Below are 27,945 nucleotides of genomic sequence, written 5' to 3' on the forward strand. Positions count from 1 at the left end.
GTTGTCCCACCGCACCTAAAATAAAGCTCTAATGGCTGCTTAAAGTGAGGACCAAACGAGGAAGTTCCTCATCAGCAGATTCATGGTGTTTTACTCCTTTGTACATACAGGAAGTAGCAGTAGTTGTTAGTGTCCTTCTCACCTGGTCAGGTATTGTATGAAGTAGTGTGAATGTCAAATTATCAGTTTCAGACAACACAAACTGTCAGGTAGCCTTCTGCTTTGGAGTTCCTCTTTAAATTCCACTTACCGTAATGTTGTTGTAAAAGGGAAATATTTACAGCAAACTGACCCCGTTACTATCCAGTGACACAAAGGCTACCCTACTCTCAGCACTAACATTGGCAGTGGACCTTGGTGATGCTCTACTCAATGGTCCAAACAGAACCTAATTCCTCGAGACACTGGTCCGACTATCCCAGGATCCAATGGGAGGACAGCCATTCTGAGGATATAAATCCATGTGGTTTCTATGATCCTGGTCGGTCTGCTGATCTCAGGTCAAATGTTTTATCTGTGAGAAACAGCAAGTCACCCCTTTACTGCGTAACTTCTTTATGAGGTGTAATGAACATTTCAGCTATTAGGACTGTCAGACTCAAACATTCATTATCCTGAGCTACCGGGACACTTTCAGAGCCTGTTTTAATGCATCCTGTACCTCCAGTATCTCCATTATGCTGATGCAGCCAAAGTGTTTGCTCTACCAAGAGTTCAGGCCAAGACACTGATCTGTGGGCCATCTACTGCCCTCCACCTACTCACTGTTCCTAAAATAGATGGATTTGTGCAGGGAGGAGTTGACAACCGCTCTATTTAAATCCCCACAGTGTCAGAGTCAGTGTAATGTGAGCATCCACACCCTCCGTCAGTTCTCACCTCCACCAGGAAAGAGGTCGCTGATAGCAACCTCTGAAACACCTTATAAAACAAACTGAAGTCCAGAAATACTTCTCCTACTACTTTGTGTAACGCTTTCCATTAACTCTGCTCTGGACTCATGCTGAAGACTAAAACTAAAATGCTGCCCCACATCTTGGCTTTATTTCCTGCTCAGGGTTTCAGGGGTTACATGTGCTTTCAATGATTTTATCAGTCAGGATTACAATTGGTTAAAGTATCACTATCTTTGAGTTTCTTGATTGTTAAAATCACTCTGATTGAACGATCCATAATGAAAAGAAGATACTTTCTTTGAATAAGCAGGACGGATGTCTACCTGTGTGTGATGTTGAATCTTTAAAAAGTTCTCAGAGGAACTCAGACCTGCAGGGTGTTGAAGCGTAACAGCAATTAAATGTATGACCAGCAGGTCAGCAAACACAAAAATACACTTAATGTATTTAATAATGATCAGCCGAGTCATTCACATCCTTAACCAGAGCACGATGAGTGGAAGAAAGCGGGTTTGTGATTTCTTCTTGACCTGGATTCTCTGAAAAAGGTCCGAGCCAACAAAGCCGTCGGGACTCATCCCTGTATCATCCTCAGCAGATCATCATTCACGGCTTTATACAGCCCATAATGTCTGCTTTAGGGTCATCGTGCAGTCAGTGGTAGTGACAGAGCAGTGGAAGTGAGAAACAGCTGAGATGGAAAGAGGAGATCAGATCGAGATGAAGACTGCAAAGTGGCTGAAAGTGGAGATGAGCTCAGACATTCCAGAGACGTCTTCTCTGAGTTTGGACTTGCAGTCGGCCTGCATCCACCACTCAGCCGTTTACCGTTTAACTCTGCTATCAGGAGGCCAGGACAGAAAACCAATCAGTCATGGTTGCTTATGGTTGGTTATGGTTGGTCATGATAGTCATGGTTAGTTGTTGTGGTTGGCTATAGTTGGTCAGTCATAGTTAGGGTTGGTCATGGTTGGTCATGGTTAGCTAAAGTTGATCATGGTTGGTTGTAGTTGGTCATTTTAAGTTATAGTTTGGTGTGGTTGGTCATGGTTGGTTATAGTTGGTCATGACTGGTTGTAGTTGGTCATAGTTAGTTACAATTGGTCATTGTTAGTTATAGTTTGTTATGGTTCATTATAGCTGGTCATGGTTGGTTGTGGTTGGTTGTAGTTGGTCATGGTTGGTTAGTGTATGGATGGAATAATCCCAGAGGTGAATCTGACTGTGTCTGCTTTAGATGATGGCCACGTGAACACATGACCTCACTTAACTTCAGCAGGTCTGAAGAACGTCTGGAGGAGCCGAAGAGCTGACAGAAGAGAACTTCTCCGACTATTCATCAACCAGATCTGACATCAGGATTCTGTTTCCTGCTTGAATTCAATCCGCTGCGAAATTCACCCTGAGCTGCTTCCATGTAAGGAACTCAGTCTAAAGAGGGAAGTGTGTGTCTGTGGGTCACTGTGTGTGTGTGTGTGTGTGTGTGTGTGTGTGTGTGTGTGTGTGTGTGGGTGGGTGGGTGGGTGGGTGGGTGGGTAATTATAGGGGTTGTGGGGACCTAATGTCCAGACAACCATAGGAAAACCAAAAGAAATGTCACTTGTGGGGACCTCATTTCGGTCCCCACAAGTTTAAACAGTGTTTTCTTGGCCATGTTGTTGTTACTGAAAAAAGTAAAAGTGCAAAAACGTTTGTTTAGGGTTAGACATTGTTTTGGTCTGGGTTAAGGTTAGGGTTAGGGTTAGGGGTTAGATATGAATGGGAGTCAATGGTAGGTCTCCACAAGGATAGGAATACACAGGTGTGTGTGTGTGTGTGTGTGTGTGTGTGTGTGTGTGTGTGTGTGTGTGTGTGTGTGTGTGTTACTGTTAGTGTGTGTTTGTGTGTCTGAGGTTTAAGGATTAAAAATGAAGGACCATCTCTTCTCCTAATAATCAGACACCAGACTGACAATAACTCTAGTTTTAACCAAATCAAAAATTCTGAATACCAATAAATCATTTTAAAGGTGTGAGTTCTGGTTTGTGTGCAGTTTGCAGGTTGTAACCAACACACAGTCAGTTTGTCGTTGTTTAGAGTCTATCTGAGCTGGTTTTAGCTCAGACTTCACTTCTCTTCAGAAATCCACATTTCCTGTTAGTGAACTTGGACTCTAATTCCTGAACAGGAAACACAAGAAAACTTGACATCACTTTTTCATTTATACATCAACAGGGATATTTACTGTTCAGTGAATATCAATTATTTCATTTCCACCCTTTAGGAGTCTGTTCATGTTCTGACTGGTCTAAGGAGGATCTCTGACACCGTCAGTGTTTACGGGCTTCAAGTCTATCAACAGAAAAAGATTGTGTAAATAACCTCGTACATTTCTTTATTTCTTAAAGATAACTGTTGTATTTTATTTTGGCGCTTTACCTTTATTTACAATGAGTTAAATGTAACTTCCGGTTAATGCTTTTATTTTGAAGAGATTACTTACTGTTGCAGCTGAGCGTGAATTAGCTTACCGGCAATATAAATAACAGACACAGAGGGAAATGAGCCCATAAACATACGTATTTTGCACTCAGCAGCCCTTTGAAACAGGCACAAAGCATGTTTCTGTGTAAAGAAGAGCAATTTTAATGTTACATAGAACCGAATATGTACATTTGTTAAATTTTATTGCTAAAGCTGAGGTTAATCTAAGTTGTTAACAGTTGTAAGAGCATAGCATTTAGCTTACACATTGTTTTGTGTATTCTCTGTCTTATGGTGAAATATGAGGGTTTACTGCCATTAAACCTGAAAACTCATCAGTAAGTGTCATCCTTCAGTCCAGAGGATCTGCTACAGACTGAAGCAGCTGAAGAATTCCTGATGAGATCAGATTCATTGAAATATCTCTCAGAGTTTTATCCTCCCCAGTTGTTTCTGTTCAGTGAGAGTAAAATAAAACTAGGAGTCAGTGCTGAATGACTTTTAGCTCCTAAGGATACATGAGACCTACATCTTTATGGGCAGTCTTTATTGATAAGATGGGATTGGATCAAGAAGACAATAACTTTGGTCCATTTGAATAAAATCTGAATATCTGCATCATGATCGAAAACAGAAGCACATATTGGTTTACAAAAAAATAACATAATAAACAAAGCAACAGTATGAAAATATCACCTCTGGTTCATATGTCTTCCACCATAAAAAACACCATATATACACCCCAACAAGGGCAATAAATGACAGCAGCTGCTCTGAATTAAGCAGATAAAAGGCAAAACGATGAGCTCAGAGAAACTAAAAGGATCGGATTCTTTCATGAAGCCATTTGTTCCATAAAAATATTGAATAGTGCAACTTTAATGAGCCAGGGTGGATTCCCTGGAAAACGCTGTGGTCCTCAACAGCATTTAATCCCTGATTGATGAAGGGAATGACTGTCTTAGATAGTCTTTTTAACAAGGCACAACATCTGGTAACATCTGGGGCTCAAAGCTCTATTAATACACTTTAAAGATGGAGAATCAAACACTGACAGAAAATAGAAGAGACGATGTACCGGGCTTTGCAAAAGTTCTGTTACACGGTTTCATGATCTTTAGAGACGTTTACATGTCGGAGTGAAAAATTCCATTAAATAACCTTAAAGTTCTACCTTATAGGCAGGTGTCCTTAATACAGTTTTGTTCTCCGGTGAAGTTGTATCAAGATGGAAGTCAAAAGAGTTGAGATATCTGCTCTCCTTCATGCTGAACATCAGCCGGATGACCGTCCACAGAGTCACGGAGAGGCTAAAGAATGGTGAAGATCTTTCAGTGATCTTTCAAGAATGGTGAAGACCTGAAAGATCTTCACCATTCTTTAGCCTCTCCACGACTCTGTGGACGGTCATCCGGCTGATGTTCAGCACAAATACAACTTCACCGGAGAAAAAATTTGTATCAAGGACACCTGCCTATAAGGTAGAACTTTCAGTTTGTTTAACGGAATTTTTCACTCCAACATGTCAACGTCTCTAAAGATCATGAAACCGAGTGTAACAGAACTTTTGCAAAGCCCGGTATAAAAAGTACAAGTCTTCTATTGCAGACTGTTATTTGTCCTCATTAATGTACACCTTAAACAACAAACAGTGTAAAACATCAGAGAAACATTAACAGCACCAGTGGAACACGGTGCTTCTGATGAGATCTGAGCTGCTGGGATCTCTGAAGGCTTCCTATGACGTCTGTGAGCTCGGAGAAAGAGGAGGAAGATCTACAGCAGAACAACAAATAATGGTTAAAACAAGGCAAAAGATTAATTCCGTGGCAGAACAAGAAGGTACAAACAGAGAAGCTCCTTCCACTTTAATTATCTAACTGAAACAACAGAACTGGTTCTGGTCCAATGGTTCTACCTCTGAGCTGAGGAGGAGGCCGGCTGGCTTTGATCAGGTTGCTCTGAGACAGAGCGTCGGCCATCCAGGAGAGGGTGCTGCAGCAGTACTCCATCTGAACACCACAGAGAGGCACAGTTAGCAGATAGCTGAGCTAGCAGCTGCAGAAACCAGACACACCGTGCACTAACGTGCACTCACGTGCACTAAGATGCCTCATCAGTCCAGTCACACGTGCAGACGCTGCACAACTTAGAGAACTTTTTGTCAGCTGTATCTGTTTGATTTGATTTGGATTAAAACCAGATCATTTAAGATGTTTGAGATTTTTAAAAACATTCTGACTGCAATAAGTAAATATAGTATAAATATCCAGAATGCTGCTGATCTGACCTCCGTCTCCAGCAAACGCATCCTTCGGTCGTGGTCTCGGATCTCTGCCATCTGTTTCAACACACTGTCCACCCTGCAGACACCAAGACAGGAAAGAGTTCAGCTCAGTAAACATCTAAAACCTGCAGAGAAACAGGAACTGAGAAACACTGACATGAGCAGCAAACTGAAGTTAGAAAAGCAAAGAAGGATAATCAGTACAATTCAGTTCTGTTTTTACTTTTTAATGGTTATCTAATCTTATAGTATAATATTCACAATTCCAGGATTGTACTGAAAATCTGCACCAGGTTCTTTCTGTATCTGACAAAGTCACAGAAAATTTCTATATTTTTTATCATGTAAAAGATTAAGAGTTTAGAAGATATCAGAGGTAAAAAAAAAAAAAAAGATGCAGCAAAGCTCAAAGTCAGTCAGACCAGCCTGTACATGATGTAGGCTACTTCCTCCACTTCTTATATTTACAGAAGTCTATTTCCTCTTAAATATGATGATTAACAAAGATATTTTATACTCATATTTATAATATTATTAATCATGAGTTTATATATTAAAATAATGCTGTTAAACCACGGTTCAAAACCAATGTCTGATTTTCACTGGTTCATTTTCATAGAATTTGTACCAGTACCAGCACCAGCGCCAGCACCAGCACCAGCACCAGCACCAGCACCGGCACCGGCACCAATACCTGCACCGGCACCAGCACCAGCACCAGCGCCATGGCAGCACCAGCACCAGCACCAGCACCAGCACCAGCACCAATACCTGCACCAGCACCGGCACCGGCACCGGCACCGGGACCAGGACCAGGACCAGCACCAGGACCATCACCGGCACCAGCACCAGCACCGGCACCAGCACCAATACCTGCACCAGCACCGGCACCGGCACCGGCACCGGGACCAGGACCAGGACCAGCACCAGGACCATCACCGGCACCAGCACCAGCACCGGCACCAGCACCAATACCTGCACCAGCACCGGCACCAGCACCGACACCAGCACCGGGACCAGGACCAGCACCAGGACCATCACCGGCACCAGCACCAGCATCAATACCAGCACCAATACCAGCTCCAGCGCCAGCACCAGCGCCAGCACCAGGACCAGCATCAATACCAGCACCAGCACCAGCACCAGCACCGGGACCAGGACCAGCACCAGGACCATCACCGGCACCAGCACCGGCACCAGCACCAGCACCAGCACCAGCACCAGGACCAGGACCAGCACCAGGACCATCACCGGCACCAGCACCAGCATCAATACCAGCACCAATACCAGCTCCAGCGCCAGCACCAGCGCCAGCACCAGGACCAGCATCAATACCAGCACCAGCACCAGCACCAGCACCAGCACCAGCACCGGCACCAGCACCGGGACCAGGACCAGCACCAGGACCATCACCGGCACCAGCACCAGCACCAGCACCAGCACCAGCACCAGGACCAGGACCAGCACCAGGACCATCACCGGCACCAGCACCGGCACCAGCACCAGCACCAGCACCAGGACCAGGACCAGGACCAGGACCATCACCAGCACTAGTGCCAGTACCAGCACCGGGACCAGCACCAGCACCAGCACCAGCACCAGGACCAGGACCAGGACCAGGACCAGGACCACGGTCTTCTAAATCTATAGATCTGCTGGACGTACTTGACTGAAGTGTGTCTGAGTCTGGCCGTGTCGCTTTCCCTCTGCTTCTTGTTCTGAGCTGAGAGGAGGTTTTCCTTCTGGATTGCTTCCCATGTGTTGAGTCGACTTGCTTTTCTGCTGCGTAGCTCCAGAGCTGAGGAGAGAGAAGATCATCAAACATGCAGCTCAGGCACATGGAGATCTGTGGAACCTGGAAACAAGAACATGATCCTTGATTAAGAAGGAACATGATACTGTTCTAATGTTCAAGATGGCGCCAGTGAGTGTGGCCGCCGTCGTACTTGCTCCAGCACCGCTACAACATTTTTAAAATAATTTAACTTTTTATTTAACTTTTTGCATGGCATTCACCATGTCGTGTCCTGGTCGTATCAAATATGACAGAAACATACTGGTGAATATTGGTTTATCATCATATTCTCTGACTTTTACTGCTGATGTGTCCTGGCCCAGCGAGATCCTGCGGGATCCCTCCAACAACTACAAAGCGTGCTGGCTGCATAACAGGCCCCGGGGAACCGAGCTGGTGTTAGGAACAGGCTGAGACTACGAACACACCTGCTGCTAACGTCCAGTCCCTGGACAACAAGCTGGACAAGCTCGGAGCCAGGATACGGTACCAGAGGGACACCAGAGACTGCAACATCATCTGCCTCAGAGAGACATAGCTGGACCATGGTGTCCAACCAGCAGAGTTCTTCACGTCTGTCTGATGACCAACAACTGGTCAGAGATGTTGTTTATCTCTCTAAGTCCTGTTCACCCAACCTGGAACTTTCAACCATCAAATGTCGGCCCTTCTACCTCCCTCAGGAATTCTCCTCAGCACCGTCTACATTCACCCTCAGGAGGACACGGATGCTGCATTAGCCGAGCTACATGAGGCTATCTACAGCTACCAGGCTAACCACCGGGAGGCTGCCCTGACTGTGGCTGAGAACTTTAGCAGCGCCACCCTAATGAAGGTGATGCTGGAACTTCGCCAGCACATCACCTTCCCCACTAGAGGAGACCGAACATGGGACCGCTGTTATTCTCCCTTCAGAGATGCTATGCAGCAAAGACTCAACCACCATTGGGCAGGTCAGACCATGCCTCCATCCTCCACCTGCCCAGGTACAAGCAGCGGCTGAAGCAAACAGCTCCGGCAGAGAGAGAAGTGATGTGTTGGTCTGACCAATCAGGGGCCGCCCTGCAGGACGTTTTGAAAACTGATTACTGGGAAACATTCTAGGTCTGGTGATGACATGAGTGTGTTTACGGAGATGGTTGTGGGATTTATTGGGAAACTAGTGGAGGACACTATCCCCAGAAGAACCATCACAGAGTTTCCCCACCAGAAGCCGTGGATGAAAAAAGACATCCGCTCTGAAGTCCCACACTGCCGCCTACAACACAGGACGGACTCGCCACCGTAGACATGGGAGGACCTAACCAGGCCGCTACGTACGGCATCCGCAGAGCCATGAGGGAGGCCAAACAGAGGTATGGGGAGAAGCTGGAGTCACAGCTGCAGCGGAGGAACACCAGAGGACTATGGCAGGACACTAGGAAAGGGAATTATGTGCAAATGTTGTTGGTGGACTTCAGTTCAGCATTCAGCACCATAATCTACTGCAGAGTGGTCACTAAGCTGCAGGACCTCGAACTCACCTCCTCCTGTGCAGGTGGATCTACAGCTTTCTGACCAGCAGACCACAGGTGGTTCTAGTGGGAAAACACCTGTCCCACTCACCTGAACATCGGTGCCGCCCAGGGCTGTGTGCTGAGCTCTCTGCTGGACTCACCGCGCATTAATCAGTGTTTGTCCACATCAGACTCCAACACCATCATTAAGTTTGCTGACGACACAGCAGTGGTGGGTCTGATCTCCAACAACAACCAGGAGGACTGTTTGATGGAGATCACCCACCTGGAGGACAGGTGCAGAGACAACAGCCTCCTCCTGAACCTCAGCAAGACCAAGGAGCTAATGATGGCATCTCTACCACCTCAGATGTCTGAGGGACTTTAAGCTCCCTCTCAAGGTACTCAAGAACTTCTACACCTGCACTACTGAGAGTGATTTGTCTGGAAGTACCACCACCTGGATAGGCAGCAGCACCCAGCAGGACTTCTGGGCCTTGAGGAGGGTGGTCCGCTGGGATGAGAACCATCAGAACCATCCTCCCCAACTGCAGAACATTTACAACAAACGCTGCAGGTTAAAGGCCACCCACCCCAGCCACAGACTGTTCTTTCTGCTGCCACCAGGGCGACGTTAGCACTGCCTGAAGGCAAACACAGAGAGGATGAGGAGGAGCTTCTAACCACATGATGTCCTCCTGCTGAACCTGAAACAGTAGACTCAACAGACAATCAACCTGCAAACTGTGTTCAATATCTGTTCATTTTCACCTTGTACATATACATCATTGCACTATTTCACTTTGATTTATATTTTTGTTTTGTTCATTTCTATCTCTATATATGTTTGTATGGACCTTGAGTTTGTTAAATAAAATAAATAAATAAATAAATATGTATATATTCATATGTACACTGCTCAGAAAAAATAAAGGAACACTTTTTAATCTAAGTATAGCATCAAATCAGTGAAACGTGGGATACTAATCTGGTCAAGTCAGTAAAACAGGGGATTTTTAGTCAGTTTCAGCTGCTTTGGTGTTCATAAAATTAACAACAGATGCACTAGAGGGGTAACAATGAGACACCCCCCAAAACAGGAATGAGTTTACAGGCGAAGGCCACTGATATTTTTTTCCTTCCTAATGTTTTCTGACTGTTTTTCACTAGTTTTGCATTTGGCTAGGGTCAGAGTCACTTCTGGTAGCATGAGGCGATACCTGGACCCTACAGAGGTTCCACAGACAGTCCAACTCCTCCAGGATGAAACATCAATGCGTGCCATTACCAGAAGGTTTGCTGTGTCTCCCAGCACATTCTCAAGCACATGGAGGAGATTCCAGGAGACAGGCAGTTAGTCTGGGAGAGCTGGACAGGACTGTAGAAGGTCCTCAACCCATCAGCAGGACAGGTATCTGCTCCTTTGTGCATGGAGGACCAGGATGAGCACTGCAATAGCTCTACAAAATGACCTCCAGCAGACCACTGGGGTGAAGGTCTCTGATAAAACAATCAGAAAGAGATTTAATGAGAGTGGTCTGAGGGCCCAGCGTCCTCTAGTGCCCGCTGTGCTCGCTGACCGGCACCGTGGAGCTCGGCTGGCATTTGCCATAAAACACAGGAATCTGCAGGTCCACCACTGGTGCCCTGTGCTTTTCACAGATGAGCAGGTTCACCCTGAGCACATGTGACAGACATGAAAGGGTCTGGAGAAGCCGTGGAGAACGTTATGCTGCCTGTAGCATTGTTCAGCATGACTGGTTTGGTGGTGGGTCAGTGATGGTGTGGGGAGGCATATCCATGGAGGGACACAGACCTCTACAGGCTGGACAATGGCATTCTGACTGCCTTTAGGTATCAGGATGAAATCCTTGGATCCATTGTCAGACCCTACATTGGTGCAGTGGTCCTGGATTCCTTCTGGTGTAGACAATGCCCAGTCTTATGTGGTAAGAGAACTCATGCAGTTCCTGGAGGATGAAGGAACTGATACCATTAGCTGGCCCCCACGCTCACCTGACCTGAATCCAATAGAACACCTTTGGAACATTATGTTTTGTTCCATCAGACACCATCAGGTTGCTCCTCAGACTGTCCAGGAGCTCAGCGATGCCCTGGTCCAGTTCTGGGTGGAGATACCCCAGGACACCATCCATCGTCTCATTCAGAGCTTGTCCTGACATCGTCAGTCTGCATACAAGCACATGGAGGCCATACAAACTACTGAATACCATTTTGAGTTGCTGCCAAGGAATTTCAGAAAATGGACCAGCCTGCCACATCAGTTTTTCACTTTGATTTTGGGGTGTCTTGAATTTAGCCCTCCTGGGGGGTTGATCATTTTCATTTCCATCAAACAATGTGGCACTTTTCATTCCTAACACATTATCCAGTCCATATCAATGCTAAGATCCAGTTTGTTTTCCCCCGTATTGAAATATGATGTATTTTCAAAGTGTTCCTTTAATTTTTTTGAGCAGTGTATGTGGGTATATATATATATGTGCATGTATACATATAGATAGACATATGTGTGTCTGTGTATATATACATATTTCTTGTGTGTTTTATTTTGTTATTATTGTTTGCGGTTTGGAACAGGTGCACATTGCATTTCACTGTGCATTATACTACGTACAATTGTGTTTGTGACAAATAAACATCTTGAATCTTGACAGAAAGCTCATCTCTTTGTTTGTTCCTTAAAGCTCAGTATGTGACAGAACCGGTTCTGATCCAATAACTTCATCTGTGGGATGAAATACTTTAATGATACTGTATGTCCATGTTTAATGTGCTTCCATTGGTCTTGCTTCCACGTTTTCACAAAAATGTGTATATTTCTTTGCAGAAATTTAATTTCAGCAGCTATCAAATTTTTTTTTTGGTAAGTACCTGAAGCACTGATTATGGATAGTTGGACTAAAGATCAAATGTTCCTATGAGAACCTTTCTATCAGTCTCAGTTCACTACAGAAGGTTCACACTGATCAGTACCTGAACTAAAACCTTCAAACATTTGAACTGATTCCAACCTGATGACAGTTTCCTCTCAGATCTTAACGTATCAGAAGACTTTGGACCAAACCCTAACCCTACATCCAGGATCAGTGCCAGACCTCTTTACTCTTCATTCTCTAATGTTTCTCACCAAAGTGTTGGACTTTGACGGAGGTGATGCCGCGGACGTATCTCTTGATCAACAGGTGGAGGTGTGAGATGATGATGAAGGGTGGAGCCAGGCAGGGCCGGGAGTGGTACTCCACTATCAGGTTGTAGCGCTGAAACTTCCAGTAGGTGTCGCTGCGCTCCTGTACTTTGGAGAAGGTGTAGCTGTGGACCGTGAATTCAGACATCATCGTGGATATTCAGAAGGCTACAGGAAGCAGCAGTAAACTACAACAACACAGGAAGTGAAACGGATCATTGTAGACGTACCTGAACATGGCAATGAGCAAGTTGACCAGAACTATGTTGGTGAACAGCAGGTAGATGACCAGGAGGATGACAACCAGCCAGTTAGCGTAGGTGTTCAGACAAGGCTCTGCTCCGGCTTCAATCTCTGCAGTGTTGTTTGTACAGCTTCCCTTCTGCCATTTATCAGCTGGAACACACAGCACAAGTTCAGAACATCACATGAGGAAACTTCAGGACTGGAAAGAGTAACATTCACCTTAACAATGATGACAGCAATAACTGATAGTGTTTATTTTCTATCATTAAATGTTGCAATATCCAATAATTCAGGGACACAATGACCAGTGTTGTCGTGGTGCTGCTGCAGTATTAGTGTTGGTCAACTGAAAGGGATGTTGGGAAATGTATTATTATTGCATGATTGTAAAATGCAGCACAACCTTCCAGATCCAACACGGGTTCATTAAAGTAGTATTCCTTTCATTTATTTTATTGGTTTGTAATGTAACGTCCCATGTTTAACTAACTGTAGTATTAATCTGACCAATCAGTGTGAGCTGCTGGACCAAATGTAGCTGCTCATCTGAAGAAACATTCTGTCATTTTGTCTTAAAAAGACCATTCAAATCTTATAATAAAGAAATGTACGACTCATTTGACCTGAACAGGAGATGAACTGACAGAAATGAAAGCTTTCTGAATGTGGTGAGACTGAGGTCTGAATGTTAAACTGATGTTCAAGACAAATATGGAGGAAGTTCACCACTCACCATCCATTTCATTAATGGGTATCTGTCCAAAAATGTGCAGATATGGTCTGTAGAAGACTCTGCGAAATATCCAGTTAGGGCGAGGATCATATGTGTAGAGGAGCGCCTGATTGGCCACTCCATAGGCCATGAGCCAAACCGCCAGAAAAAACAGGAAGAAGAAAACATCTTTGACCTGAAGGACACAGAGAGCTTTAGTGTGAAGTTAAGATCTGCTGTTTCCAGTCAAGACAGGAATGGACTGAAATATGAAGTAAATATGTCAGGATGTGTCTGTAGGACCATCTAGTTCTATGTGAGGAGAAGTGTAGAGGGTTGGTGTCGGGTTTAGGATTAGGACTAATCCTGATGGAAGGACCTGACCTCTTCACATGACATTTATACTGAAGACGTGGAATTGGCAGTAAAATCCTCTTCATAGGTTTTTGTACACAGTTACCGTTTAGATTAGGTGTTCTTCATCATCCCAACACATGGACGCTGAGTTTAAGGAGCACGTTGTTTTGTTTAAGTGTCTATATTAGTTTTATCTCAGAACAGTGAATACAGAACACCTCGAACCAGCCTCCAGTCCTCCACATCTCCCTGTACTGAAGGAGTATTTAGGAATACCAGGAGGAACCGTTTCTGTTCCTCGGTGTGTTTCTGTCATTTGTACGTCGTTTTGTGTATTCTTACCATTTTGCCAACAATGATAATCTTGGGTCCAAGCTGTTTGTGAATAGCAAAGATATGGATCAGACGTAGCGTGAAGACCATATAATCTATGGCCATCACAGCTCGGCCAAAATCATACGACAACGGAAACATTCTGGAAAACAAAAGCGGCCAGTTAGGGGTCATAGTTCCAGCATCCACCTACTGTACATTATCATCCTATTCAAGCTCACAGGAAGGAATACAAGAAGAAAGACAAAAGAGGAGCTTTAAATCCTGTCTGCACAGATGCATGGAGGGCTGCTAGTAGTATGTTCAGAGCGAAAGACGAAGAATCACCTGCAGCACAGAGCCAGAATGAAGAGAGCGATGGCCGTCAGGTCACACTTGTTCCACACATCCTGGATATAGTTTCTGATCCTTTGGAGGACAAAAGTGCCGCCCACAAAGAAGCTCTGACCACAGAACATATCAGACGTGTTAGATCTGGACGTGGCTGCTGTATTTTATTAAGCAGTTTATGTGCAGCCTGTCGTACAGGAACTACCAACCTGCCGGATCTCCTCACAGACTAAAGTGAAAACCCAGAAGTAAAGCACAAACTCCAGAGTGGCGGGACCGTCTGGAGGCGGCGGTTTGAAGTCCACCAACAAAATGTAGGCGAACAGGCAGAGGAACAGGAAGTACATCAGCACGTTGCCGAGGAATGAGGTGACGGGAGCGAACCAGAACTGTCTCCACCGAGACACAGTAAACGATCTTTTGGAGATGGATGGAGCAGAACCTGGAGGAAAGAGAAGTAAAACTGAATACACCATGTCATCAATTCTAACATTATCAATAATGTTAGAACCTTCAAAACTGCGACATATTACAACTAGATATTATCATATTTATATTCTCACTGGCTTGTATTTAGGAACACAGACTTTTAAAACAACAGACAAACATTCTCCAAAAAATGCCGTTCTTGGTGAAGCTTTGAAATTAAGAAAATCTGACCAGCATGTCTGCTTCCACCAACCGGTCCACATCAGGGATTATTGGAACCACCGATTATTGAGTCTGATATTTGACCTTTGATTGATGATTATTGGTATGTTTTATTATGTATATATGTATGTATATATATATATATATATATATATATATATATACATACATATATATATATATATACATACATATATATATATATACACACACATTAATGTACACTCAGCACCCCATCTTGACAGAAAAAAACAGAAATGTACAAATTATTGAAAATGTATTAAAAAAGAAGAACTGAAATATGACATGGTCAGAAGTATTCAGAGCCTTTGCAGCGACATTCATATTTAACTCACATGCTGTCCATTTCTTCTGATCCTCCTCCAGATGGTTCTGCTTCTTTATTGGAGTCCAGCTGTGTTTAATTAAACTGATTGGACTTGATTAGGAAAGGCACACACCTGTCTATATAAGACCTTACAGCTCACAGTGCATGTCAGAGCAAATGAGAATCATGAGGTGGAAGGAACTGCCCAAGGAGCTCAGAGACAGAATGGTGGCAAGGCACAGATCTGGACAAGGTTACAAAAGAATTTCTGCAGCACTCAAGGTTCCTCAGAGCACAGTGGCCTCCATAATCCTCAAATGGAAGAAGTTTGGGACGAGCACAACTCTTCCTAGACCTGGCCGTCCAGCCAAACTGAGCAATGGTGGGAGAAGAGCCTTGGTGAGAGTGTTGTGTCAAATAAAGCATAAAACCTTCAGGTATAAGGACGGAAGTGTCAAAGGCCGCACACACATGAGAAGAGCAGTATGTGTGTACAGAGCAGAATGCTGACTGCGTTGTGTGTATGAACAGGCAGTCTGGGTACACGGCCAACAGCTGAGGCAGCCACTAGGAAGCTGAAGTGCTCAAGGTCAGGTGTGATGGGTAGTTCTTGTTCATAGAACTTCTGTGTTCATAGATGCCCTGGCGTAAACTTAATAACACCTGTTGTTGTCTTTAATGTATCTTCCATAAAGTTGCAGAGGGTAATGATTGGAGGGACAGGGAGCCAGGACAAGAGGAATCCCCTCAGAGCAACACTCGAGAGTACCCAGCAGTTACCAGCATTTAGACACCCTTAACAAAGGAGTAGGGAAGGTAATAGTGACAGATTTACGAGTTTTTATGATAAAAGAAGGGTGGCCTTGAGGTGTAGAGAATTCCACACACCAGAGCAAAACAGTATAAAAGACCGGGCATCAGAGGGCAGAGCCAGACAGCTCCGGGGCGTCTCATCGGTGTTTGGACCTTGTGCACACAGAATAAACACTTTTATTTTTGAATTTGAAGAATGCTCCAAGACTCTTCTGTTTTTTATTTGTGAGACTGCTGCAACTATTATTTTTAACGGTGTATATTTTTCACTGATTGGAACCTAAAACTGAGACAGAAGACTTAATCTGAGAAGAAAATGTATTTACGACAAGAGAGGTAAAGAAGAACCCAAAGATCACTGTGGCTGAGCTCCAGAGATGCAGTCAGGAGATAGGAGAAAGTTCCACAAAGTCAACTATCACTGCAGCCCTCCACCAGTCGGGGCTTTATGGCAGAGTGGCCCGACGGAAGCCTCTCCTCAGTGCAAGACACATGAAAGCATAGAGTTTGAAAAAACACATGAAGGACTCCCAGACTATGAGGAATAAGATTCTCTGGTCTGATGAGACCAAGATTGAACTTTCTGCTGTTAATTCTAAGCGCTATGTGTGGAGAAAAGCAGGCACTGCTCATCACCTGCCCAATACAATCCCTACAGTGAAACATGGTGGTGGAGCATCATGTTGGGGGGGGGTGTTTTTCAGCTGCAGGGACAGGACGACTGGTTGCAATTGAAGGAAGGATGAATGCGGCCAAGTACAGAGATATCCTGGAGGAAAACCTCTTCCAGAGTGCTCAGGACCTCAGACTGGGCCGAAGGTTCACCTTTCAACAGGACAATGACCCTAAGCACACAGCTAAAATAACAAAGGAGTGGCTTCACAACAACTCTGTGACCGTTCTTGACTGGCCCAGCCAGAGCCCTGACCTAAACCCAATTGAGCATCTCTGGAGAGACCTCAGAATGTCTGTCCACCAACGTTCACCATCCAACCTGACAGAACTGGAGAGGATCTGCAAGGAAGAATGCAGAGGATCCCCAAATCCAGGTGTGAAAAACTTGTTGTGTCATTCCCAAGAAGACTCATGGCTGTAGGAGCTGAAAAGGAGCTTCTACTCAATACTGAGCAAAGACTCTGAATACTTCTGACCATGTGATATTTCAGTTTTTATTTTTTAATACATTTGCAAAAAATTCTACATTTCTGTTTTTTTCTGTCAAGATGGGGTTCTGAGTGTACATTAATGAGAAATAAAATGAACTTTTTTGATTTTGGCAAATGGCTGCAATGACACAGAGAGAAACATTTCAAGAGGTCTGAATACTTTCTGTACTTACTGTATATATATATATCTATACAGAGCTATTATAAGTATTCACCCCCTTTGATGTTTTACCCTTTTATTGCTTTCATAAATCAATCATGGTCAATAAAATTTAGCTTTTTTAACAAAAAAAATTGGGAAAAAACTGTTTAATGTCAAAGTGAAAACAGATTTCTATAAAGTAATGTTAATGAAAGAAAATTATATAAATGAAAATAATTGTTTGCATAATTATTCACCCCTTTCAAGTCAGTATTTAGTAGATGCACCTTTGGCTGCAATCATAGCAGTGAGTCTGTGTGGATAGGTCTCAATCAGTCTGCACATCTGCCCACTGCAATTTTGCTCCATTCTTCTTTACAAAAAAGGGCGGCATGGGTCAGTGGGTAGAGTGGCCGTCTCGCAACCGGAGGGTTGTGGTTCGATCCCTGGCCCGTCATGCTCATGTCGAGGTGTCCTTGAGCAAGACACCGAACCCCTAATTGCTCCTGATGGTTCGTGGTTAGCGCCTTGCATGGCAGCTCCCGCCATGAATGGGTGAATGTGACGTATCATGTAAAGTGCTTTGGATAAAAGTGCTATATAAATACAACCACATAAAACTGCTCAAGCTCTGTCAGGTTGTGCGGGTATCGGGCATGAACAGCCCTTTTCAAGTCCAGCCACAAATTCTCTATAGGATTGAGGTCTGGGCTTTGACTCGGCCACTCCACAACATTTACCTGGTTCTTTTTTAACCATTCCTGTGTAACTTTTGCAGTATGTTTTGGATCATTGTCTTGCTGGAAAATAAATCTTCTCCCAAGACGTAGTTCTCTTGCAGACTGAAAAAGATTGTCCCCCAGGATTTCAGTGTATTTTGCAGCATTCATTCTGCCCTCTATCTTTACAAGCCTTCCAGGTCCAGTTGCTGAGAAACATCCCCACAGCATGATGCTGCCACCACCATGCTTCACAGTGGGGATGGTGTGTTTTTGGTGATGTGCAGTGTTTGGTTTCCGCCAAACATGACGTCTTGTCTGATGGCCAAAAACTCAATTTTGGTCTCATCAGACCAAAGAATCTTCTTCCACTTGACCATGGAGTCTTCCACGTGCTTTTTGGCAAACTCTAGTCCAGATCTAATATGACTTTTCTTCAACAGTGGCTTTCTCATTGCCACTCTCCCATAAAGCTTTGAGCGGTGAAGAACCCGGGCAGCAGTTGCTACATGCACAGTCTCTCCCATCTCAGCAGCTGAAGCTTGTAACTCCTTCAGAGTAGTTGTAGGGTCTTGGTGGCTTCTCTCACTAGTCTCCTACTTGTAGGTCACTCAGTTTACGAGGGCGGCCTGATCTAGGCAGATTCACACAAGTGCCATATTCCTTCCATTTCTTGATAATTGATTTCACTGAACTCTGGGGGATGTTCAGTGCCTTGGAAATGTTTTTGTAACCATCCCCTGAATTGTACTTCTCAATAACCCTTTCCCTGAGTTGCTTAGAGTGTTCTTCTGTCTTCATGGTGTAATGGTAGCCAGGAATACTGATCAACCGCTCTCTGGACCCTTCAGACAGATGTTTTACCACTCAATCACTTCAAACACACCCACACCACTCAGCTGATCTTCATTTCACTGATTGTGAGACTATTAGCAACAATTTGATGGACCTCTATTGAATTAGACCATTAAATTAAAAAGGGGGTGAATAATTATGCAAACAATTATTTTTATTTCTATAATTTTCTTTCATTAACATTACTTTATAGAAATCTGTTTTCACTTTGACATTAAAGAGTTTTTGCCAATAATTTTTTTGTTAAAAAAGCTCAATTTTATTGACCATGATTGATTTATGAAAGCAATAAAAGGGTAAAACATCAAAGGGGATGAATACTTACGATAGGCACTGTATCTATCTATCTATCTATCCATATATATATATATATATATATATATATATATATATATATATATATATATATACAGTGCCTTGTGAAAGTATTCGGCCTCCTTGAACTTTTCAACCTTTCGCCACATTTCAGGCTTCAAACATAAAGACATAAAATTTTAATTTTTGTCAAGAATCAACAACAATTGGGACACAATCATGTAGTGGAACGAAATTTATTGGATATTTTATACTTTTTTAACAAATAAAAACCTGAAAAGTGGGGTGTGCAATATTATTGGGCCCCTTTACTTTCAGTGCAGCAAACTCACTCCAGAAGTTCAGTGAGGATCTCTGAATGATCCAATGTTGTCCTAAATGACTGATGATGATAAATAGAATCCACCTGTGTGTAATCAAGTCTCCGTATTAATGCACCTGCTCTGTGATAGTCTCAGGGTTCTGTTTAAAGTGCAGAGAGCATCATGAAGACCAAGGAACACACCAGGCAGGTCCCAGATACTGTTGTGGAGAAGTTTAAAGCCGGATTTGGATACAAAAAGATTTCCCAAGCTTTAAACATCTCAAGGAGCACTGTGCAAGCAATCATATTGAAATGGAAGGAGTATCAGACCACTGCAAATCTACCAAGACCCGGCCGTCCCTCGAAACTTTCACCTGGAACAAGGAGAAGACTGATCAGAGATGCAGCCAAGAGGCCCATGATCACTCTGGATGAACTGCAGAGATCTACAGCTGAGGTGGGAGAGTCTGTCCATAGGACAACAATCAGTCGTACACTGCACAAATCTGGCCTTTATGGGAGAGTGGCAAGAAGAAAGCCATTTCTCAAAGATATCCATAAAAAGTCTGGTTTGAAGTTTGCCACAAACCACCTGGGAGACACAGCAAACATGTGGAAGAAGGTGCTCTGGTCAGATGAAACCAAAATCCAATCCACAATGCAAAACCATATGTTTGGCGTAAAAGCAACACAGCTCATCACCCTGAACACACCATCCCCACTGTCAAACATGGTGGTGGCAGCCTCATGGTTTGGGCCTGCTTTTCTTCAGCAGGGACAGGGAAGATGGTTAAAATTGATGGGAAGATGAATGGAGCCAAATACAGGAGCATTCTGGAAGAAAACCTGTTGGAGTCTGCAAAAGACCTGAGACTGGGACAGAGATTTATCTTCCAACAGGACAATGATCCAAAACATAAAGCCAAATCTACAATGGAATGGTTCACAAATAAACGTATCCAGGTGTTAGAATGGCCAAGTCAAAGTCCAGACCTGAATCCAATCCAGAATCTGTGGGCAGAGCTGAAGACTGCTGTTCACAAACGCTCTCCATCCAACCTCACTGAGCTCCAGCTGTTTTGCAAGGAAGAATGGGCAAGAATTTCAGTCTCTGGATGTGCAAAACTGATAGAGACATACCCCAAGAGACTTGCAGCTGTAATTGCAGCAAAAGGTGGCGCTACAAAGTATTAATGCAAGGGGGCCGAATAATATTGTACGCCCCACTTTTCAGGTTTTTATTTGTTAAAAAAGTTTAAAATATACAATAAATTTCATTCCACTTCACGATTGTGTCCCAATTGTTGTTGATTCTTGACAAAAAATTAAAGTTTTATATCTTTATGTTTGAAGCCTGAAATGTGGCGAAAGGTTGAAAAGTTCAAGGGGGCCGAATACTTTCACAAGGAACTGTATATATATATATATATAACACACACACACACACACACATATATATGTGTGTGTGTGTTTTGTTTATTTTTTTGAAGTGGCAACAAAGTTTCGTTTTGGAAATGCAATGACAAGAAATCTCCTGGTTCTTGAAAAACTCAGGTCCTGAAGGAAGCACCGCTGACTTCTTATTGTTTGTTGGAGATGTTTTCTGTCCAGTTCTGGGCTGCTCAGAACCAGATCATGATGGAGGATTATAAGCAGATGTGATGACTGCAGTCCTGGACCATCAGCTCCAGGAGCCTGAAGGACTCAGCAGCTCTGAGCAGAGTGGAGGACTTTCTGTAAAGTCTGGAGAGCTTGTTCAGCTGCAGCAGAACTCTTCAAACTAAACGTGCCGCCATCCTGGATGAGTCTGTTGACTGCAGTGTGACCTGCAAACTTCAGGAGTTTAACAGTTGGGTCCTTGAATGCAGCCTTTGGTGTAGATAAAGAAGAAGACTCGTCCTCGGGGAGCTGACTGACTTTCTGAGCCTCACCCACAGTTTCCTGTCAGGAAGCTGCTGATGGTGGAGATCTGGGACAGTTTGGACTCCAGGGTTAGTAGAATGACGGCACTGAGGACTGTGATAGTTACTTCACTGTGTTACTTTGTGTACTTGTGGAGGGCAGTAACACAACAAGCTGCCTCTAAACAACCAAAATACTCACTGGTGCATCTCTTCAGATTTACAGGCAGCAGCATCTTCACACAGGTAGCAGTAGTTCAGGTTTCACTTATCCTGAGTGGACCGACTCTGTTAAAGAACATGTTTTACTCTTTTGTAGGTTCATTCTAAAGTCCCATGGAGTCATTTTAAGTGAGTCTGGGTATTTTAGTTCCAAAGCATTTATCTGCTCAGTGATGGTTGACATTCATACTTTGGACCAGGATGAGGCAGTAGCATTCCCAAAGTGAAGAACATCACATTCAGCTTATGAAGAAGGTTTCAGAGCTGAAGCTGCAGGATTTCCAGGCTTAACTATTGTAAAAGCAACTTCTGTCCTAATTTTCCTGGGAGCGCTTTGCTCTGAGGACGAATATAAACCACCGCTGGATGGATTCAGTTAAATACAGAGCAACAAGCTGGAGAAGTTTCCTCGTACTGTGGATCAGAAGCTTGTCTGTTTTGTTGGGTAAGAAGTGGAAGTTGGCAGGTGAGGTGATGTTAATGTAGTTTATAATCCTACAGCTGGACCTTCACATGTAAACCCCCTCCATGTCCTCCACTGTTCCTCAGCGAAGATCTCTGAGACACTTCCTGGGTTTGTGAAAATGTCTATAAAACTGTGTGGAGTTGGTTTCCTGATGAAGCAAACACAATGGAACATGGCTGCCACCCCCAGCACCATTGTAAAGGCGTATTTTTACTACAAAACCCATTTAACATGATTAACATGTCCTGTAAACAGCTACTCCTTTTATATTCATTCAGTAATGGAAACACATCACTTGTACGTTTTTCTCCAAACTCATCAAACTCGAACAGTAAAATAAAATCACAGCAAAGATATGAGAAGATCAGAGTTATCATTGGACTGAAGGAAAGTGTCGTCAGCCGTTCTTAGTTCCTGCAGAGAGGAGAACCTATGAGAAGCCACCACAAGCAGTAAAAGCAGCAGAAGCATGATCCAAACCGACCTTCTGGGTTTTCTTTCAGAGCCCTGTACTCCTCTGCATCTTCGTTCCTGCAGCCAGAGAGAACCACAGCCTTTGGTTAAAGCTGAGAAGAAGCCATCATTGTGTGATGAATGAATGTTTCTCTTTACGTTTGGATGATGTCAGCCAGAGAAACGACGGTGTTGTCATTGGCATCGTTCCCATCCAGACTGTCGGTGTCTCTGATCCCCACAGACTTCACCTCCTCCTCTTGTTCCCTGGAACAGGAACACGTTTTCTTTAGTTAAACCAATAAAAATATGAATTAAAATGAGAAAAATGTTCCTGACTTTGTTAAATATGTGTTTTATTTATCGTATTAATGTAGGAAGCTACATGTTCATCTCATCCTGGTTTCAGTCCAAATGTCTCAGAACTACGGACTGTTCTGTGACGGCTTCACTTAAAACCTAATACAAAAAACATGAACATATTGAATAATCTAAAAAGGTCAGCCCCAAATCATGGTCACATCTCAGTGAAACCAGAACCCCGACCTGAAGCTGATGAGGTTTGTGTAGAGAAGAGGAGGCAGGAAGAAGGTCAGGACCAGTTTCCAGACTTTAGTGCTTCTTTCCATGTCGCCCCACCAGATCTGAGACAGCAGAGACTGCAGAGAACCAACACATGAACACATGAACACCAACATCAACATTAGCATGAACACATGAACACCGACATGAACACATGAACACCAACATGAACACCGTGAACATAAGCATGAAAACATGAACACATGAACACCAACGAGAACATTAACATGAACATTAACATGAACACATGAACACCAACATAAACATTAACATGAACACATTGTAGCGCCCCTCATACTCATCACACAGTCATCACGAGTCAGTTTCCACACCCACTCACCAATGCCCTGCGCTGTTAAAACGCTGATCCAGGAAACAGGATGGAACAGCATGTCCGGGGAGGCCATGGAGGGGGAACAGAGCATGAGACGCGGACTTGCACGACGCTACAACGCACACGTATGCTGATCTCTTCGTCATTCACTGTTCCCTCTCCATGAACACCAACGTGAACACATGAACACCAACGTGAACACATGAACACCAACGTGAACACATGAACACCAACGTGAACACATGAACATGAGCATGAACCCATGAACACCAACATGAACATTAACATGAAGACATGAAGACATGAACATGAACACATGAACACATGAACACCAACATGAACATTAACATGAACACATGAACACCAACATGAACACATGAACACCAACATGAACATTAACATGAACACATGAACACCAACATGAACACATGAACACCAACATGAACATTAACATGAACACATGAACACCAACATGAACACATGAACACATGAACACCAACATGAACACATGAACACCAACATGAACATTAACATGAACACATGAACACCAACATGAACACATGAACACCAACATGAATATTAACATGAACACATGAACACATAAACATGAGCATGAACCCATGAACACCAACATGAACATTAACATGAAGACATGAACATTAACATGAACACATGAACACATGAACACCAACATGAATATTAACATGAACACATGAAAACCAACATGAACACATGAACACCAACATGAATATTAACATGAACACATGAACACATAAACATGAGCATGAACCCATGAACACCAACATGAACATTAACATGAAGACATGAACATTAACATGAAGACATGAACACATGAAGATGAACACATGAACACATGAACACCAACATGAACATTAACATGAACACATGAACACCAACATGAATATTAACATGAACACATGAACACATAAACATGAGCATGAACCCATGAACACCAACATGAACATTAACATGAAGACATGAACATTAACATGAACACATGAACACATGAACACCAACATGAATATTAACATGAACACATGAAAACCAACATGAACACATGGACACCAATATGAACACGTGAACACTTTCAACAGCAGAAACCAGATTCATTCATGGAATTATTAATATAAATGTAGCATTTTAGCTAGTTTATTTATTTTTATTGTTTTGCCCTGATTGGAACAGAACACCCATACCTGAACACCCGTACCTGAAAGCCTGTAGCGTAACACTCGTACCTCAACACTTTTACCTGAAGACTTTTACTTGAACACCTGTACCTGAACACCTGTACCTGAACACCTTAACCTGAACATCTGTACCTGATCACCCATACCTGAACACCCGTACCTGAAAGCCTGTACCTTAACACCCATACCTGAACACTTTAACCTGAACACCTGTACCTGAGCACCCGTACCTGAACACTTTTACCTGAACACTTGTACCTGAAACACCTGTACCTGAACACCCGTACCTGAACATTTGTACCTAAACACCCATACCTGAACACTTTTACCTGAAACATCTGTACCTGAACACTTTTACCTGAACACTCATACCTGAACACCCGCATCTTCACACTTTTACCTTGAACACTTTTACCTGAACACCTGTACCTGAACACTTGTACCTGAACACCCATACCTGAACACTTTACCTGAAGACTTTTACCTGAAAACTTGTACCTGAGCACCCATACCTGAACACTTGTACTTGAACAACCGTGCCTGAACACCCATACCTGAACACCCGTACCTGAACATTTTTACCTGAACACCTGTACCTTAACACTTGTACCTGAACACTCATACCTGAACACCCGTAGCTGAACACCCGTACCTGAACACCCTCACCTGAACACCCGTACCTGAGAACTTGTACCTGAACACCCGTACCTGAACACCCATACCAGAACACTTGTACCTGAACACCCGTACCTGAACACTTTTACCTAAACACCCGTACATGAACACCCGTACCTGAACATTTGTACCTGAACACCCGTACCTGAACACCCGTACCTGAGAACTTGTACCTGAACACCCGGACCTGAACACTTTTACCTAAACACCCGTACATGAACACCCGTACCTGAACATTTGTACCTGAACACCCGTACATGAACACCTGTACCTGAACATTTTTACCTGAACACCCGTACCTGAACACCTGTACCTGAACACCCATACCTGAACACCGTCGTGACTGAAGAACAGTCGAGCGTCGGCCACCGTAGCCATCTGCAGGCAGGTAGCTCCGCCCCACACCGGAGACTTCCTGATCAGGAGGGTGAAGGAGCGACTCTCGCTGTTCTGGTAGCACTCACTGAAGACATCTGGACACAAACACGATTTTAGTGGAGATGTTGTAACTACTGTTCCTGTTCCTGTCCAAACAACCAGCCTCTAAACCTCGACAATGTTTCCTGTGGGTCTCACTGATGATGCAGCATCGGTGGATTTAACGAACAGAAAAAGTGGAATCAGAGAAGTAGATGTGAACTGGTCGTCAGACTCACCTTGTGCCAGGTTCTCAAACTTCTGAGCCAGTTCCTTCATGGCCAGTTTGTTCTCCGTCTCACTTTCAAGCTTTGAAAGCTCCCTGAGCATCTTACAACCGCCCAGAGCGCTCAGCACCGACTCTCCAGCCTGAGAGGAAATATTCCAGCAGCTCACTGAATAAACAGCACTAATGATGTTCACAGCCAATTATTAAAGACAGAACCTCTGAGATCTCACTGTGAAATACCACTCACCATCTCCCAGAAGTAAACTGCCATTTCACTGCGGTTCTGCAGGACGGCCCAGATGAAGAGGGCTTCCCAGGGAGAGGAGCAGCGCTGGTTCCGGTACCGACACTCCCCAAGCAGCAACTTGTTGACATGCTGAAGGTGCAGATGAAGACAACCGATCAGACAAAGTTCATGTGTCTTACTGCTCATTAACATTTTAAACACAAACCCTCTGTATCAGTGGTGCTGCAGCTCTAATAAAACCCTGAATATCTCAGATTAAACACAGAATAGTTCACTTTTTTATTCCCTCATTTTCTGTAAGGATCCAAGATTCACAGTTCATATATTCTGTTAAAATAGTTTGAAATGCAGCTCTGCATGGCAGAAATAAAGTCCAAACATTTTACATAATTTTATGACCAGTAACAAAAACAATATAGGATAATTTATATATATATATATATATATATATATATATATATATATATATATATATATATATATATATATATATATATATATATACGTATATATACATATATAACTCTTTTGACTTCCATCTTGATACAACTTCACCGGAGAAAAAATTTGTATTAAGGACACCTGCCTATAAGGTAGAACTTTCAGTTTGTTTAATGGAATTTTTCACTCCGACATGTAAACGTCTCTAAAGATCATGAAACCGTGTAACAGAACTTTTGCAAAGCCCGGTATACATACATATATATATATATATATATATATATATATATATACATATTACATGATTGATCTAAATCCAAAGAAACCAGATCAAATCTGTCTGCCTTTAGTCCACTTTCATACCAATCAATAATTACTAATTAGTTCATTTGTATAGTGCAACCTTTAAAATTGAAAACCTTTTGAGTTCAGCGTGGACCATAGTTATCTATATTAATCCATATTTATCCTCAGCAGCTTAAATGACATCATTCCACTCATATGTTTAAACTTATATTCAATCATCACTGAAATGATGCTCAGACAGTCACTGGGTCCAGATTTCTACTAAACTTTAGAACCAAGTTTCATCTTTTGCTTTGCTTTTAAATTGTGGGCCCATAAAGAACCCATTCTAAAAGAAGAAGAACCACAGATGTCTTTGGTTCAATGCATTTTAATTAATAAAATGTTCTTCTGTTCTTCTTTCTCCTGGTGCTGCTCAAACAGATGTGTGGATGCTAACCGCTAATGTAGCCTGACGGGAGGATATTCATGTGATATTTAAACAGTAAAACGCAGCTCTGTCTCATGTATGTCATCACTCCAGACCAGATGTTCCTCATCTCTGACCTTTAGAGCCTTCCTGGTGCTAGTTTTGGGTTTCAGCTCCAGAGGTCCATAATAAAACGGCTGACAGACGTCACCCAGGAGGTCCCAGAGCAGACGGGAGACCTGCAGCATCACAACATGCTTAGAACATGTTATAGGAAACAACACGCTTACAACACATTATAGGAGAACAACACGCTTAGAACACGTTATAGGAGAACAACACGTTTAGAACACGTTATAGGAGAACATTATGCTTTAGTACACGTGATAGGAAACAACATGCTTAGTACACACTATAGAAGAAGAACACGCTTCAAAACACGTAATAGGACGACACGCTAAGAACACACTGTAGGAGAACAAGACACTTAGAACATGTTAATGGAAACAACATGTTTTAGAACACATTATAGGAAACAACATGCTTAGAACACGGTAAAGGAAACAACACGCTTAGAACACACTACAGGAGAACAACACGCTTAGAACATGTTATAAGAGAACATCATGTTTGTGT

General features: G+C 43.2%; 1 protein-coding gene across 1 annotated transcript in view; it reads right to left on the bottom strand.

The window, feature by feature from the left end:
- Positions 1–4,875: 4,875 nt before the first annotated feature.
- Positions 4,876–27,945, bottom strand: part of trpm4a (transient receptor potential cation channel, subfamily M, member 4a) — a 46,259-nt gene continuing 23,189 nt past the window's right edge. Inside the window, exons 12-28 of the mRNA XM_022210090.2 lie at positions 27,447–27,548; positions 26,154–26,282; positions 25,917–26,046; positions 25,588–25,733; positions 23,005–23,117; positions 22,618–22,725; positions 22,490–22,536; positions 14,333–14,565; positions 14,121–14,236; positions 13,803–13,935; positions 13,125–13,299; positions 12,376–12,541; positions 12,089–12,270; positions 7,312–7,444; positions 5,650–5,722; positions 5,278–5,371; positions 4,876–5,135 (exon numbers count right to left, since the gene is read on the bottom strand). Of these exons, the coding sequence (XP_022065782.2) occupies positions 5,098–5,135; positions 5,278–5,371; positions 5,650–5,722; positions 7,312–7,444; positions 12,089–12,270; positions 12,376–12,541; positions 13,125–13,299; positions 13,803–13,935; positions 14,121–14,236; positions 14,333–14,565; positions 22,490–22,536; positions 22,618–22,725; positions 23,005–23,117; positions 25,588–25,733; positions 25,917–26,046; positions 26,154–26,282; positions 27,447–27,548 (2,118 nt within the window). The 3' untranslated portion in view covers positions 4,876–5,097. The remainder of the gene's footprint in view (positions 5,136–5,277; positions 5,372–5,649; positions 5,723–7,311; positions 7,445–12,088; positions 12,271–12,375; positions 12,542–13,124; positions 13,300–13,802; positions 13,936–14,120; positions 14,237–14,332; positions 14,566–22,489; positions 22,537–22,617; positions 22,726–23,004; positions 23,118–25,587; positions 25,734–25,916; positions 26,047–26,153; positions 26,283–27,446; positions 27,549–27,945) is intronic.

This window comes from Acanthochromis polyacanthus, chromosome 21, assembly GCF_021347895.1.
Source record: "Acanthochromis polyacanthus isolate Apoly-LR-REF ecotype Palm Island chromosome 21, KAUST_Apoly_ChrSc, whole genome shotgun sequence".
Classification (NCBI taxonomy): Eukaryota; Metazoa; Chordata; class Actinopteri; family Pomacentridae; genus Acanthochromis; species Acanthochromis polyacanthus.